This window comes from Pezoporus wallicus, unplaced genomic scaffold (genome assembly GCF_028554395.1).
Source record: "Pezoporus wallicus isolate ANWC-B61680 ecotype Strahan unplaced genomic scaffold, APGP_CSIRO_Pwel_v1 scaffold_6885, whole genome shotgun sequence".
NCBI lineage: Eukaryota > Metazoa > Chordata > Aves > Psittaciformes > Psittacidae > Pezoporus > Pezoporus wallicus.
Window position 1 is genome coordinate 2195039 of NW_026638858.1, and position 16487 is coordinate 2211525.

At 41.9% G+C, this 16487-nt stretch overlaps 1 protein-coding gene across 13 annotated transcripts in view; it reads right to left on the reverse strand.

The window, feature by feature from the left end:
• The window catches only part of BRSK2 (BR serine/threonine kinase 2), a 325977-nt gene that overhangs the window by 17739 nt on the left and 291751 nt on the right, over window positions 1-16487 (reverse strand). For 11 of the 13 annotated variants that reach the window (XM_057412868.1, XM_057412864.1, XM_057412866.1 and 8 more), the window contains 5 exons: window positions 14584-14791; window positions 13394-13442; window positions 8561-8684; window positions 6435-6615; window positions 5659-5748 (listed from right to left, as the gene is read on the reverse strand). In XM_057412868.1, coding sequence (XP_057268851.1) covers window positions 5659-5748; window positions 6435-6615; window positions 8561-8684; window positions 13394-13442; window positions 14584-14791 — 652 coding nt within the window. Of the gene's footprint in view, window positions 1-5658; window positions 5749-6434; window positions 6616-8560; window positions 8685-13393; window positions 13443-14583; window positions 15197-16487 lie in introns of all 13 variants that reach the window. The other 2 variants (XM_057412861.1, XM_057412862.1) reach the window with 1 other exon arrangement.

Genomic DNA, 16487 nt, shown 5'->3' on the forward strand with positions numbered 1-16487 from the left:
AAGGCTTCTAGCTGTCGGAGAAGCACTGATGGGTCATGTAACTGCATTTTAATGTATTCTGTTTAATTTTTTAATTAAAGCATAGTGGCAGTGTCAGATCTCAGTCCTTCTGATGATAAGGCAGTTCCTTATTTCTTAGAGATTGTTGGCAGTCATGCTTTGGACTTGACCAATGACACCCAGTTCAGTTCATTAACAGATGAAAAATTCTCTGGTTAAAACAAGACCTTCCTTCAAAAGGCCAAACAATCTGAATCCATTTAAAAATTTTAATGTTCTGCTCAATTTTCTTTCCTGGTTTTCTTTTTTTTTTTTTTTTTTGGCATTTCTCTGTTTCTATCCTACATAAATTTCACAATCAAGCTACCCGGTTTGTGATGCTTATGACACCTATGACTTGTCCCAGCCTAAGAAATCTCACTTGAACAGCTGCTCTTGTGAGATCTGAAAATCCATGGCTAGATACCAGAAAGTACTGAGCATCTCCTGCCAGATGCTCATAGTCCCCAGTAAACATTTCCGTTGAGGGAGATGATGTCAAGGGACCCACCAATTCCTTTCGTCCAAGGCAGTTGTCATTCAGATTGGAATGCCCCAGTGTTTGGGTGCTTATCTGAAATTCACTGTTCTCCTATCAAAACTCTAGAGAGCTTGGACTTTTTCTTCTACATGCTTTATTTCAGGACTACTCCATTAATTTTAATGTTCAGTAATAACACTAAAGCTGTTTAGCAAAAACCCAGTGCTCTGTAAATCCAACCAGGCATTACATGCCGCCTCTTGTAGGTGGGAGCCATAATAGCAAGGTGAAGTAATTGCCCCAGGTATTACAAAAGCAGTAAGACATAAAGGATTGCACAAGATTGCAGGAAATAAGATGAAGCTGGGACCTGGATAAGCCCTGGATAAACTGCCTTGTGCTCTAATTTTGAGCAGGCCTTTGTATAGCCTTGTCTTGAGTCTGCAGCAGAAAGTTTACCTTGCAAAACACTTCACTTGCTCCTTACTCCCTTTTCTGTCTTGATGGTAAAATCCTTTGCACATTTGGGGACTCTAACTTTCTTGCTAATTTTTGTAGCAACCCATGGCTCTTGTAAACCATGAAGATGAACACCCCAAATTCACAGATCAATAGTCTTGGAAGTTTTTTGAGTCACATGAACATGTTTTGCTTTTTGAGATGTACACCAGCACAGTAAGAGAGCTTGGGTGCATATAGAAAAGATGCATACAATGAGCAAGAATTTGTACTTTTCAAAATACAACTTGTATTTTGAAGATAGATATGGTCTCTAAACACTTGTTTCTGCTAATGAGAGGCATTTCCAGCAGTACCACTGAGATGCTCTGAACCTTAAGATGCGAATGGTTAATATCTGACATGAAGCCAATAAATAAAGAAACAGAAAACCTATTACAAAGAAGTTATAAAGGCTATTTCAGTATTGCTGATTGCCCAGAATATTGGGAAATTGGAAAAAAAAAAAAAGAATATGCAGCACCCCACACTTAAAACCAAAGCCCAAAGAGGCAAGAAAATATTAAGGAAATAAAAACTGATAACCTGTGAATGATCACAGGTGGCTTTTGCATGTCCCTATTCACCAGCTGTTTCTATTACTCTTTTGTGCAAAGGCACTGGAAGAAAACAGGTTATGATTTAATGAAGAGTATTGGGCTGAAACAAAGGCACAAATCTGAGATATTTTCCTTCATGGATAGAGATCTTTTTATTCCACCAAAGGGCAGTCCTGCCCAGGTACTACCCAAGTAGAGATTTCTAAGTATAAAGCTCCTGGACGGGGCCATACATAGATGAGAGACAAGGCCAGCTGTTCTCAGAGAAAGCTATGCTCACTCTTGGTCCAAAAGGGACTGTCCTTTCATGGACTCGCTGGGCTCACTGGGTTTTGTGATACCAGTAACAAGACCACATGGGCAGTTATTCTGGTTCAGATCAAAGGCCAAAATTATCCAGTGCTGTGTCTCCATCAGCAGCCATACACAGACATGTAGGAGTGTAACAGTAGGCCAAGCATACAGAACACTGCCTCACTTGCTCACCACTTTCAGGTCAGAGATTTCCTGAACCTGCTGTGGTTTCTGTTTAGCAATTCTCATGAAAATTTCACTTCCAGGGAGTCGAACAGTCTCCCTGTGAATAAGTACTCAGGGGAAGATGAGCCATCTGCAAGCTCCCCACATTCAGAACCTGCTTCAGTGAAGAGTTCCAGAGGTCTTACATGACATGAAGATATGCCTTCCAATGTCTTTTTTGGTACATGGCTTTCCACTACTTTAATATGATGGCCTCTAGTTCTTTCATTGAGAAGAAAAATTAACCAATTACTCCCTATCGTACTATGCCAGTCATGATTCTGTAGACCTGTTATTATCTCAGCAGTTATACCACAGAGAATTTAATGTTCCAAAACATTAAGGTATAAGGCTGATAAGTTGCACAGTATTTGGCCAAGTGGACAGTGGATTTTAGAAGTACTACATTTTGGAATAGATCTCATTTATTTACACACTTATTCAGGTAATGGAGGGAAGCTATTTTCCTGCTTCAGAGTATGCCATAAGAAATAAGCACAGCCAGTTTTAGGAAAGAAAAATGGAAATGAATGGAGGGATATCCAGAAGGAAGGGAGATTATAAGGTGCTCAAGTGTGACACAGAAACACATCTGCCTACATCAGGTACATGTCAGGCTCACATGTGCACACATAGAGAGATGCATGGGCAACACAACATCTACAAACATCATTGTGAGCTGGAGGAAATGAGAAAGAGGAAAGTGTGTTCTGAAACCCAGGCAAGCCGGCTTAGTGGGCTGGCATGGTGCATAACAGATCAAAGAGGGGCAGGAGAGAGAATGACTATAAGTCCCATATATTTATTAGGCCTTGCTGTTCTGCTTTATACTGTGTTCACTGCATCTTTCCTTTCTGCAGGTCTCATTTTACATGCATGCACCTTTCACAGATGGTTTTCGTCATCCCACCTGTAATGTCCCACCTGAAATGGTTTTCATCATCCCACCTCAACTAAAAGGGAAGACAGAGGGTATGTCTGTCCACAATGAGATAGGAAAAAAAAATCTCTGGTGCTGGACCAGTATTGCTGGTCAGAGCCAGCAGTATCCTCAGCGCCATGGAGGAGAGTCAAAGTGAACTGTGAGCTTGTTCTGTTGCAGCAGTGGACTGCCTACAGAGTATTCTCGAACCATGAACATGAATAGGAGTTCAACCACCACAATCCCTATTCCATGAGTCATTCATGGCTAGGGATATAGGAGAAGAAGAGAAACAGAGAAGACTTTGCCTTTTTTCTAGTGAGAAATGCTGAGTAATCCTGTGGTAATGTCTAGGAATCTCATGCACACATCTTCCCAACCACAGCCACTCAGGTAAGCAAGGTGGTGCATGTGAACTGTTGCTGTCCCTGTATCCCTTTATTTCCCCTTAGTCTTTCACTAGCTGGGGATGTGAACCACAAGGCCTCCCTACTTTGATGTGTAAGTTGTCTCTTCTTGTAACAATCCTTTTTTCCCCCTTCCTGTTCGATTTTCCATGTACTCTGTCCCACCCTAAAATTTTCAGGTTGACTTACTGATCAGGCAAGGTGTTACGATACAGGATAGTTTGGCACTCTGCCTCTTACAAGCTGTCTTGCCAGGATAACTCCCTGACCAAAGGAATTCTCATTTTGGAGTTTTAAGAGACCATTCATTTTGGTTTTGCTCCACGTGGAGCTCTCCATTCCACTCTGACACTAAAGATCAGGCTGGGTTTTCCCTGCTAGAACATCACACTCTCATGGAGCTTCAGGCAGTAAAAGGAGATTCTGTGTTTATAGTATGATTTCTCCATTCCAGAAATGGTGCAAAATTGTAAGTTGGATACATTTCTCATTGAATACTTTGCCCTAAACATCTCCCTGAGCCTCAGCCAGAGGAATGTTTTTTTAATTCCTATTATAACAAGACTTTATTAGGAAGACATTCTGCTTCACGTGCAAGTGTGCAACAGGGTCCAAGTCTTCCTAGAGAGTCTCAGTAGCTAGCACATACTAGGGTGAAAAAGTTAAAAGAGATCACCATGTTGTCTACTTTTTTAACAATTTTCTCCTCACCAGAAAGTAAGGGTACACTTCTTTCCCTAAGAAACAAGGAATGCTCAAACATCACACATGCAGCAGGGGCAATACAAAGTCGACTTGAAAGATGCATTTCTATCTAACTCCTCTCACACCCTCTTGGTCTAGCATTTCTCAAGAGGAAGGACTGGCAGAAAATTCTGGCTTCTTCCTTGAGTTTGATTTAATTTCAAAATTCCAGAGAGCAAAATCCCTAATCAACTACAGTTCTAGTAGCCTCACCTTTCCTGCTCCCTAACAGAATAACCCATGGGCTAAGCACCTTTGCAGTATAGCCTACAGAAGGTCAGGCAGTTCTGAAGGGCAAAAGCAAAGTGGGAAGTAATATTTCCTGAACTGGGCATGCTTTTCTGGCATTTAATAATCATACACTCTTTTAGATGGAGTTATTTTATCTTCAGCTGTTAAAGCCACATTAGAAGTATGTAACCCATATGTATAGTGAGCCAAGGACATCTGGGATTTAACTGCAGGATGCAATGCAAACTTCATTCCCCCAGTTTTGTCTTGGGTTTCTTCACACAAAGAGCAAGCATAGAATTTGGCTCTTATGCACAATATTTAGTTACTAGCTTTTCATCATCGTATAATGGGCAAATTCTTCCCACTCCTCCTGCCTCTTTGTGTTCCTGCAGCCTTGCTCTCTGCCTTGCTCCTATTTCTTTCTTGTATCTTCCAGCTTTTCCTCATTTTTCCTTCCTTGAAGCACTACCAATAGCTAAGCTTCTTCAGGTTTTCAATGTTCACCTTCTTCTTTGTTCTGTCCTTCTAAAGGACAGAAGAGTTACACTGCCATTTTTTTGTGTGTGTTTGTGTTACCACTAGAGTTCAGAGTGAACACTTGTTACATAATGGTGGGATGAGACCAGTTTATTATCAATTCAGGCTGCCTGCATATTCAGATTGATGTCATTTCACAGGGTCACACATGTAAGATTTTCTTTACCACCATGAGGAATTGAAATTTACTTTTAAAACAGGTAAAATACAGCTTCTGCAAGACCTTAATATACGGTTTGTGCTACCACAATACTGAGGCAAGAATTTGATTACACTACTGGGAACTTCTGAGCATATTACAAAGTTACCAATAGCTCTCAACTTTGTGCTGGGACCCTCTGAAGTTGGAGTTTCTAAAGCATGCCTGAAGGGTTTGAAAACCAGGTATCTTCTAGAGCATGTCCCTGTTCTGGCAGATTTTGGAGCTGGAGAAAATCTGGAAAATCTATTGATGATGCAGCTTTTAATGGAGAAGTGGGCAAATGGCTCTTTGGGCAGGAGGAGGGCAAAAGCTGTTTGGGGAATGTGCTGGGAGCATTGGAGTGGGAATGAGAGAGGGAGGGGTAGGATGGGTGTGGGGAGTTACTGCTCTGTCTGAAAGGAGCTTGTTCCTTGCTGTAATCAGAGGGATGGCCACCCTCAGCCTCCTGTTACTGAGAGGCACTTTACCTTCCTGTCCCTGCTGAAGCAAGGTGCTCAACAGTAGAAATTACTTACCTGATAACTGCTGCACTGAAGGCTGGTCATGTGTGCTTAACAACTGTGCCTGAATGGTTTCTACTACCCTCTTAAAACGACGGCTTGGACCTGTGAGGAGAGAAGAGGCACAAATGGCTGTGAAAGGAGTGGGAGCTGAACCCTCATACAACCTGGGCTGGAGGGGAAGGATCACAAGCATCTTCCCTTCAGTCTTGTCCCCAAGAGTGTACTGACAGTATATCTGTCCTTCAACCAAAAGCATGTCATTGAGGAACTATTATGCAGTCCCCACATCAATAAGAGGACTGTGGTGTGCTGGACTTAACAGGAGGGAGGATGGCTTCTGGGTTCCTTTTGTAAAGACAGAAAAGGTGGGTCTGCTTGTTTCTTGACCCTTTGGTTGGTTTCAACCCCTGTGGGGTGTGTGTGGCCATCCAGAAGAAAAAGGTGATTGCATGTTTCTGTCAGGAGAAACCAGTGGTCTCACGGTGGCCAACTGAAACATTCAGACTTCTGAGTGAACCAAAGAGACAGTACAGGGAGATACTTCAAATCCATTTTATCCCTAATCCTGGTGGTGGCAACTTCACCTCTTTGGAAATCTCTTTCCCTCCCAGAATTTCCATCACTACCAACATAATTTTTGTTCCTGATGTCCTCTTTGCCCCTGTCTGAATTTTTTCCTAAGATCAAGACAGGTATATTCTTTCCCCTGGCAGAGGTCTCTTTGCTGGTGTCTATATCAGCAAGGACAAAGCCAGCATGCATCCATTTTAGAGCTTTGCTGTGGTTACCTGATAAGAGTGTGAAAGTGACAGAATAGATCCCATTCTCCTTCTGTGCCTCTCCCCCTTCTGTGTATGTTATGTCCACCTGGAACTTCACTGGCTTCTGGAAGACGGCAGGACCTCCTGTGGACTTATATTCTGCACGGAAACTTGTCTGTGAGATGACACTGTGACTGAGGCTTGGAATCTGAAACAGGTTGGTAGAAGGAAACAGTAGAACCAGAGCACAAAGGGAACAAAATGGAAAAATTCAATTTAGAGCAACAGAGAGTAGCTAAGATTTGCTAGATTTGCTTCTGGACTTGAATTTATAATGTACAGAGTGTTCTTGTGAAATAAGTAAGAGCATAGGTTGCTCTGCACCACAGAAGAATGCACTGCTCCTTACAGGACTGACCTAAATTTAAAGGTTGAATATTGGTGGAATACCCAGCATGCTTATAAATATACACATCACACAACTTTATATACTCAGTCTTTCTTATCCTACTCATCTATCAGTTTTGAGAAATGCCTTTTGCTCAGTAAAAACTGATATTAAGGGAGGGGGCAGAAAAGTCAGTAGGATATAACCCTGGATATAAAAAAACCACCTGAGTAGCCTGGTCTGATCTTGGAGCTGACCCTGTTTTGAGAAGAAGACCTTCTTAAATCCTTTGCAACCTCAACTGTTTGATGTTTCTATGATATCAAATAGACATCAGGACATGGAGCAGACACTTAGTCAAGAGCCTAGGATATCCACAAGGAAAGCATGCCTGAAAATAACTTACCCAAACCACAACTCCTATCAGTATGAAAAAGAATTAGGAGACACTTTCTGGTATCATTCAATATCTGTATTTTCAGACCCATGGTTAGAATTTCATGAATCTGCCTAGTTGTCAAAGAGTTATCATTTACAGCTCCTGACAAAATTTAACAAAGTCACATTCTATTTATTGCTTTATAAAGGACCAGATTTAAAAAAACAACCTAACAAACACAAATCACTTAGAAATCTTGCCTTCTAGGAGGGAAAATGAAGGTATGTTGTCTGAGAAGCTGACCTTAATGATTTACTTAGCAGGCTGCGTTTAACTTTGAAGTTGGCTATAAGAGATGATTCATAGAGTTTGCGCACATCACTACATCATATCTCAAGCCACACATGTGGGGTGTGCAGAGGATCACCAATATAAACAGTAATGCACACTACACCGCAATATAAACCCAGAAGAATGTAAATGGCTAAATGCCGTTACTGATACAGTAACACGGATGCTTGAAATCAGCCTGAGATGGATACCAGTGTCTGATGCATGCTAATGTACTGTACTTGCTCTGTGTACACTTGTACAGTTAAAAGGATTATGTGTTTTTTTTTGGAAGAAATTAATTGCAACTTCATAGAGACTAAAAAGAAGTGCAGTAATTTGTGGAAAACAATATAAATTGAACAAATGATAGAAGAAATTAAGTCTCCTCTTCACTGTATTGAAAAAAAAAACTCTAATTATGTTGTTAACTACCTTGAATTGAAAAATCTTTCAAACTTTACTGTGCTGACTTTTTCTTCGTTTGTATTTCTAGATAGTGAGAATAAAGACTTATAAAGGAAAAAATTGCCATTTCCCTCTGCTTTCCTAGATTGTAAATACATTACATCTGCAACAACTGATACACTGGCCATCAGAGGAGATTACCCTTCTTTCTGCCATGTAGCATGGAAGGGGAGATTTAAAGTAACAAATACAGACGTGAGACAGGATTTTTATCTGACTAAAGTGGTGAAGGACATAATCAGCTGAGGAGACCCAGTCTGTTGCCAGACAGACTGGTTAGTTTGACAAAAGCAGCAAATCACTGTCTTGCTACTGCATCAGCTGTGTGCTCTAACTGCAGCAATATTCCAAGAGCTGGTAACCTGGAGATGCTGCCAAGAAGGCTGAAACCTTTTCTTATCTTGGCAAGTATTATCTATTAGAAATTCAGACAGAGTCCAGTAGAGGTCTGACTCAACAGGCCATATAAATTAAATCCACAAAGTATGCATTTGAAGCAGCAGAGACCCTACCCAGTAACATATGGCACAAGGAGTCTTAGAACTGATCAGTGAGCAATGCCTCCAAGAGGCAGCTGGGGTGACTTACCGAGAGGAAAGCGTGGACAATATCAGCCTTAATGGAGCTTAGCGGTTTGTCCTTAATGACCACAAAAATCTGTTCTTCTTTCTCCAAGTTGATGAAGTTACCAAACCAGGACTTTTTGGCAAGCCTGACATGATGAAAAGAAATAGATGGTTTAGCATATTAAGCACTATTTCTCATATACCCCAGCTAGAACAAAATATTAAAAAAACCCACAAGGAAGTTTTGGTAATACTCCAGATGCAATACTATTACTACCAGCAAGTGGGAAACAGCCTCAGAGAACATCTAGAACATTTCACTTAGTAAAAACTCTTAAAATGGTAAGACTACATAGTGTTAGCCTGGCAGCATGTGTCCCCAACAATGCCAAGTCAGGAGCAACGGTAACCCTTTTGATTGAGCCAATATACCGATTAATACTGCATATATAAAGTGCACACAAGACAGGGACACATTTCTGGTTTGCCTCCAGGGATCTCTCCATTTCTTGTGCAGTATGTGGATGCTGGTAACAGGGGTTTAAGTTTCTTCTACCCAATTTCAAGCCCTCTTGTGTTCTAGGACATGAATAGTCCATTTTCTGAAGGTGTCCTATTGGGCTGATGATAGTGCAATCACAGAATTTCTTTTTAAAGAAAGCTGTAGATTTCAGTGGACCTCCAATCTGTCAGTGAATGAAATCCATTCCTACGCAGAGGGCAGGACAAAGACTGTCCCATTCATTAGTCCCACTCAGGGTGTCTATATAATGAATGAACTCTGGCCACCCTCCAAAGGAATGAATTTTCAGTACTATGAGAGAAGATATTAACACCATACAAAATACAGTTCAGGCTTTCCACTGACAGCAGCCCAACTTTGCAGTTCCTTTCAGCACCAGATAGAGCTTTCATCATAAAATGAAATGCTGTTTTTTTTTTACACTGATCATATCAGCAAATGTTTGATTTTGCTTCTTGTTTCACCATCTCAATGCACTTTGTTGACATTCCCTTTTAAGTTAAATAGGCTAACGGAAAAATGCAGGGACATGAACATTATTGGGGGGTACTACCCAGAACTTTAAGGTAGAAACTCTGACAGATGTGGTTTTGAGCAGAGAAAAGTTGCTGTGAGCCATGAGATACAGCCAAAGAATTGCTGGACCAACCTAAACCCAGGGAAAATTCCACTGTAATCAGCCATATTCTAGTAGGGAATAATTTAGCATGAAAATGTCAGAAATTATAAGACCTGCCACTAAGAGACTGCAGGTTTTTTCCTCCACAGGATACTTTATAATGCCATGACAAGTGCAGTTTGCAGTATGGCAAACAATAGGTTTTTATTTGTTTTGGCGGACATTCACCACTCAGTGGAAGGAGACAACTTCTCCAGACAAGGAGAGCCATCTGCAAAAAGATTAGTATACATCAGCTTTCCAGCACAGTGATAAACAGCTGGAGAGAGTTATTAGTAGATTCACTTTCTGCAGTAAAGACTCAGACTGATGCAGAATGAGGAAGGGCAGAGACTAGGAAAGAGAGGAACAGACTAGGAAACTAATTTGAAGTCTAGACCCTGGGGATAAAGAACAAAGCTTGACCTCAGCAGCATCCAGCAATTTGCACTCAACCCCAGTTCCAGAATGCTCCAAGAATCACACAACTGTCATCTCACTGCCCATTTCATGCACACAGCAGAAAGACCACAACTGGAAAACCACTCAGCTGAGTAAATAATCATTTGCTTCTACTTACTGCAGGCAACCAAAAATAAGAGTACAGAAAGATTCACTTGCAATTTGGTAAACGAGTGCCCCCCACTCAATTAAAGCAGGCTGGAAAACTGTCACTCCCTAAGATATTCATAGGCAGCTGTAACCAAGCCAGTGAACCAGAGATTAGCATAGGGAGCAGTAAAGAGAAAGGGCCTCTCATTTAAATGGGTCGTTAAGGAGCCAGGGTTAGAGTGTGAAAGGAAATTACATACTAATTAGCTCATGTGTCTCACACACACCACAACAACTCTGCAAGCCTCTGGAGAGCTGGGGCAATAGCTCCCTGCATTAAAGGGTCTATGCTCATTAGTAAATTAGCACCTGGTTATCCATCTAAAACAGCTGGTTGTTTTAGGCTTGTATGTATCATAATCTGATCCAGGACTGGCTATAAGGACTCCAGGGGCAGTGTATGTCACGTATGGAAGCTGGGCCTAAAAAAAGTGGGCATATTTAAGTGCAGGTCTGCTATGTTAAAATGTGGCTTTTCATTTTTATATTTTCATTACTGGCCCTTCATTTATAGGTCTCTTAAAAAGCACAGGTTAAAAGGGCTCTAGAAGATAGGGAGGTTTCCTCTCATTCAGCACTTGGAAACTTGGTCTGGAGTCTCCAGAGTCCAGCTGGGCTCTTTTCTTTGGCAAGGTTATCACCAGTAATACTGACTCTGGGAGATTCACCGATATCCTGGGCTATGCTCCAACATGTAAATCACTGGAATTCACAAAATAATTTTGCCAGCAGCCTCTCCTGTTTCTGGAATGAACAGAATCATGACATAGCACACATGCAATGGCTTTTCTCCCCCAAATTAGCAAAACTAGCTGTGTTTATACACCTAGGTAACAGGTGTATAAGCACAACTGAAGAAGAGGAGGCAGTTGCTTTGGAGTAAAACAACACAATAAAGATTTCTCTTCTCTTAAAAGGTGTTAACTGCTGCTAAGTTGGGTTAAAACGTGTATAAATCCAGGATCTTCAGCACCTGGAATGAGATGTTTTAGCATCTCACAAGATCAGGCTACAAAATGTACTTAAAATTAACAATCTTCTCTTGTCATGGCAAACCTCCTAAGGGGGAGGGAGATAGGAGAGGTGTATGGGATACTGAGTATGTAGATTACTCCAGGGAATCTAATCAGGTGTCCAGTTGATGAAAAAGCAAATAGATTAGCATGAAAATGGAGGCTGGTGCTTTATTCCTTCACACTGAATTTCTCACTGCTATAATGCTGTTCCTTTTCCTTCTTTTAGAGTGTCTGACTGTATCACCTTCTGGAGAGCCTCACTGTCTTCCCTACCTGCCTCTGAGTGCATGGATCTGTAACCTCCAGAGGTTTACCTGCTTGGCATAAATAACAGCATTTCTACTCAAGCAAATGGAGCTTTGCAGGTTTAAAGCAGCTGGAGCTATGTCTCTTTAAATGGCATCCCTAACACATTTTCTCGGACTCTCTCATATGAGAAAGAATAGTATTACTCAGACATGTCAAAGTGTATTACCTAATCATCAGGTTTGTTAAATGAATGGCAGCCATTGCTGTACCAGAGCAAGGACCTTATTTATTGCTTAACCCATGAGGTCAATACGGCTCTTGATAAGGATATCCTATTTCTTACAGAAAGAAAGGAAGTACTACTAAAAATAAGACATGTGGAAGTGGGCACTGAGCAACAAAACATCTATCGTTAAAATATAATCCGGTTCATTATTTTTTATGACTTTTATTATGTTTACTGCAGGGTGCAGCCCAACTGAACTCATTAATTTGGCAATTACACAGAAAGAGAAAAAAAAGGCCTTAGGCTTTGACTTGCATCCAAACTGCCTCAAATGACAGGCACTGCTTCTCTGTACCAGCTTTTAAAGAGTGAGTAGGAAGCAGAAAAGGCAATAAATTAACAGCAAATCTTCCACCAACATACATGCGTGAAGAGGAGAAATTTAGTTCTGAAGGTTTTCTGCTTTAATGGCCTTGAAAACATCTGAGATGAGAGTATCATATATTTCTTTGATAAGGATGCATTAATTTTATGAAATTCACTTACGCATTTCTATTGGTAAATGCTCCAAAGCGTTGAAAATACAATTTATTGCATTTTTCTTCACTGATTTCTTTTGCTAACATTTACTATTCCCTACTTCTCCCTCTCCTCAAGTCTTTATCCCTCTCTATTCTGCAGCATTAGATATGCAGCCTAAGAGTGCCTATCTTATACCAGATAAATGCCAGGTCTGGGGGAAATTGTTAAGGCAATGCCATTGTTGGCAATTGTAAAACTTTGGGTCTGAAATTTCCATCTACAACTCATGAATATTTCACACAAGTATTTTAACAAAAGGCCAAATTGCCTTGGTTGGCTGGGTACGTCTATGGGCACTGGGTGCACAAACACAAGCTGTGAAAATAAAAAGGAATAATTTGGCATCTGTTGCATGTATTAGGAAGTGTTTGGAGCAGCACTCTCTGGCAGGGACTTCCAAACCTGCTATGCAGTGACGCACATTTGTGCAATGAAAGGCTGAAATGCACACTGACTTTTAGGAATGAGTCTGGTGAATATGAAGCAGTTTCTGCATGTCCCAGTGCTGCTGCCTAGAATTAACGCTGCATTTACTATCGCAGCCAAAGATTCCTCTGAAATATCTTAGCAGAGGCTTCTGCATGTTATCCTGAGGATACAAAGTCTCCTGTACTAACAGGAAGACCTTTTACTGTATAGTTAGTGCCAGTATAAACCACTGATTAACCTCTCCACTCCTCAAGAGTGATCTGCTTGACAACCAAATGAAAGAAGAGAGAAAGAACGTTACATATTTAGTAAATTCAGCAAGCTATGAGAAAATTAGGTGATTACTAGGAGATTGTTTCATCACCTGTTGACCCCACTGAGGTACAGATCTTATCCTGGGTCCTTGGCAGAACAGTTTCACATCTCTATCCCTCTCACAGGACAACAGATTACAGTCAGACACTGATCCGCAACAGAAATATGTCGCCCTATGACATTCAGGCAAGGAAATGACATTGGTATTTGGTAGAAAGAAAGTAGTGTAACGGCAAAGTACTTACTCTGGGGATGATTCCGGGGTTAAATTAGACATCTCCTCTGGTGTAGGTACTGCACACACAGCCAAAGAGAGGGAAGGAGAAAAGAAATGGATGATTCAGTACACCTTCAATTTTCTGCTTGTATACCAATGAAACAATTCTGACATTACACCCTCTTGCATTTCCCTACTGCCTCTGCAGACTAGTTCAGACATTTAAACATTTGTCATATGTCTTTGGATCACTGTATCTAATCAAGAGCTGCCTTTCAAGGCTCACTCTACCCTTCCTTATATCATTATGTAATTCTGCACTGGCTTCAATGGTTTCTGGTTCAGACCCAAACACCATGACAGTCTGATCGCTTTACAAGTGCTTCAAAGCCTAGCTGGATGCAGCTCAGTCACTGCTGCAATTCTCTGCAGTTCTCTGACCATTTCAGAAACAACGTCGCTGACCATGACAGTTCAAATTCAACTCTTCATGGCTGTAATCCTCCTTTCCCAAGGGATCACATCCCAGTACACTGTAAAAAACCATAGGGTGTCAGGATAACTGCTGGTGACATGTGAGGATAATGCATGTGACTTTGGGTGCCCTTCGCCTGAATACAAAAAGCCACCTGGAGCTTGAAGCAGAAAATTTTGTACATCTCAACACTCTAGAGACTCTGAAAACTGAAAGAGGCCAGCAGATACAAGATCAGTGATGAATTAAGGAGATTTTTACACCAATTACCAAAGGAGGTAAAAAAAGCATCAACAAAGATCAAACAAGCTGTGCTTCAGAAGAACCTATTTCATCCTATTGCCACTGGCTATCCTTTTTCAGCAGAAGGCTCAGCCTGTGGCTAAGGAGAGGCAGCAGAGCACAGCCATAGGGGAAGTGGCAGAACTCTAGGTTCACTGACAAAACAAGCGGAGAAGCTGAAGATAAAATTTTCTTGTGTTCTAAGAACCACGAGAGGGATAGTACGAGCTGTATGGCTAGAGTTTGAAGAGGGCTCAGGAGATGGTGTTGGAGCAGATGCAATGGCATGACAGAGCCTGCTTACACATGCCTTGGGTTGGGGCTGGCTGATGCTATCACTCTCATTTTCAACGCCAGTATTATTCAGTCCCCAATACATGAAACTTGCAGAGCCACAGAGAGACTTGATGCCGAATGTCTGCCCAAATCAGAACCACCTGTGTGTTTGGGTGAGTACTCACCTTGCAATTTCCGGCGATGGAAGCGAGGAGACCCCAGGAAACTATTCTTGATTGAGTTGAGCCGTGTCCTCCATGGCATTCCTCCAATGCTGGGGCTGGATGGTGGTGTTGGATTGGGTGTGCCTGCTGGGCTCTCCTTTGGCGTATGGACAGGTGTCCCCTTGGGGGTAGGGAGGGGACTTCCCCTTGGAGAGGGGTGAGGGGTGACCTGTATGATGGGGATAGATTTGGTGCTTGGGTCAGTACTAGAAGGGAGCAATCTAACAGGAGACATAGGGTTGGTCTGAACTTTAGGAACAGCCAGCTGTGGGTTAAAGCCGGCAGCAGGTGAGCGGCCCTGAGCATTCTGCACAGGGGTGTTCTGGGAAGAGGGGGCGCTGGTATTGCTGGTAGGGAGTGGGTTTGACTTAGTAGACTGGAGTGGTTTTTCGGCCAATTTGCTCTTGGATGGCAAAGTCTGCGTCTTTGGGTTGGGCTGAAGTGCTGGCTTTGGTTGGAGTACATGTCCAGGCCTGGAGGCGTTCCTACAAGCATCAGGGTCCAAGGAGACTTGGGGTCGGGGACAGAAAGGGAGGTCGGAGGTCTGAGGGGGGATGAAGAACTTTCTGATAGGCTACAAGACAGACGCAGGGTGTCCATGCACATCAAAAACAGTGAAATACGCATAGAGCGGGCGAGCAGAGAAAGTCAGAATAAAATCCATTCGAGTCACAAAGATGCACCATGTCACAAGGAGACACAAGAGATGGAGGTGAAGGGGTAGTGGGGAGGGGGGGATTTTGCAAAGAAACGAAAACAAACAAAAAACAAAAAAAAAGACATGCAGTTAGCTGGGAACACAGCATAATCAACAACAGCAGCAGCGGCAGCAGCAAGAACAACAGTGTCATAACAGGCTTCATCATATTAACCAACCACGTGTCAGCAAAGGAAAACAACAGAAAGAAAAGTAAAACAAAGAAAAAACCCAAACAAAAGCAACAAACAAAAACCAACCAAACAAAAATAAACCAAACAACACAACAACAAAAAAAAAAAAAAAGAAAAAAGAAAAAAAGAAAGTCATCAAGAAAAAAAGAAGAGAGAAATGCCATCTCTCTGGGATTGTTCTGATTGCCCTGCAGTGAGAGAAGCAAGATGCTGTAGGGAGGTGAGGAAGGGGAAGAAGAACCACTGAAGCCACAGACAAATTGAGATGTGCCAAGAATGGGACCACCTCTTTCAGCTCCAAGTGCGCATATGCAAACCCAGAAGAGAGATGAAACTCAAAACAGGTGTGTGATACATACGGAGTGGTAGGCAATACACACACGTTACTGCACACACCAGTCAGAACCTCTTTCCTTCCTCTTTACCCGACTCTGCCTAATGCACACCCCTGTTGCAGCCACCCATTGCAGAAAGGGGTTGGAAAGTGGGCATTGAGTCTTCTGCCCTGACCTGGAAGGTTAAACTGCTCAGCATTCACTTGGAGGCTTCAGAACACACACCTCCAGGAGAAACATGAAAACTCAGACTGGTGTTTGATTTGTAAACAGCTATAGCAAACACTTCAGAGAGGCCTGGCAAATTTGTTTATCTGGGAAGAAATGATACTTCCCATCAGACTTTATGCTTCTCCTGCAACATTCCTCATCGCACTGAAGGACAGCTTGATAATCTGAATTTCCATCATAAAGTCACAGCAATATTTGCCATGAAGTCCCAGTTCTATGGAGGGGGTGGGGTTTTGTAAGACATGGTTTAAAAAGAAAAAGACAATCCAAGTTCATAATCCATCACTGAATTATCAAAATGGGATTATGAATTACTTTTTTTTTTTTTCCCCAAACAATAACATTTAGCATGTTAGAGGCATTTTGGGAAACCATTCATATGCCGACAGCAAACAGCAACACACAAAC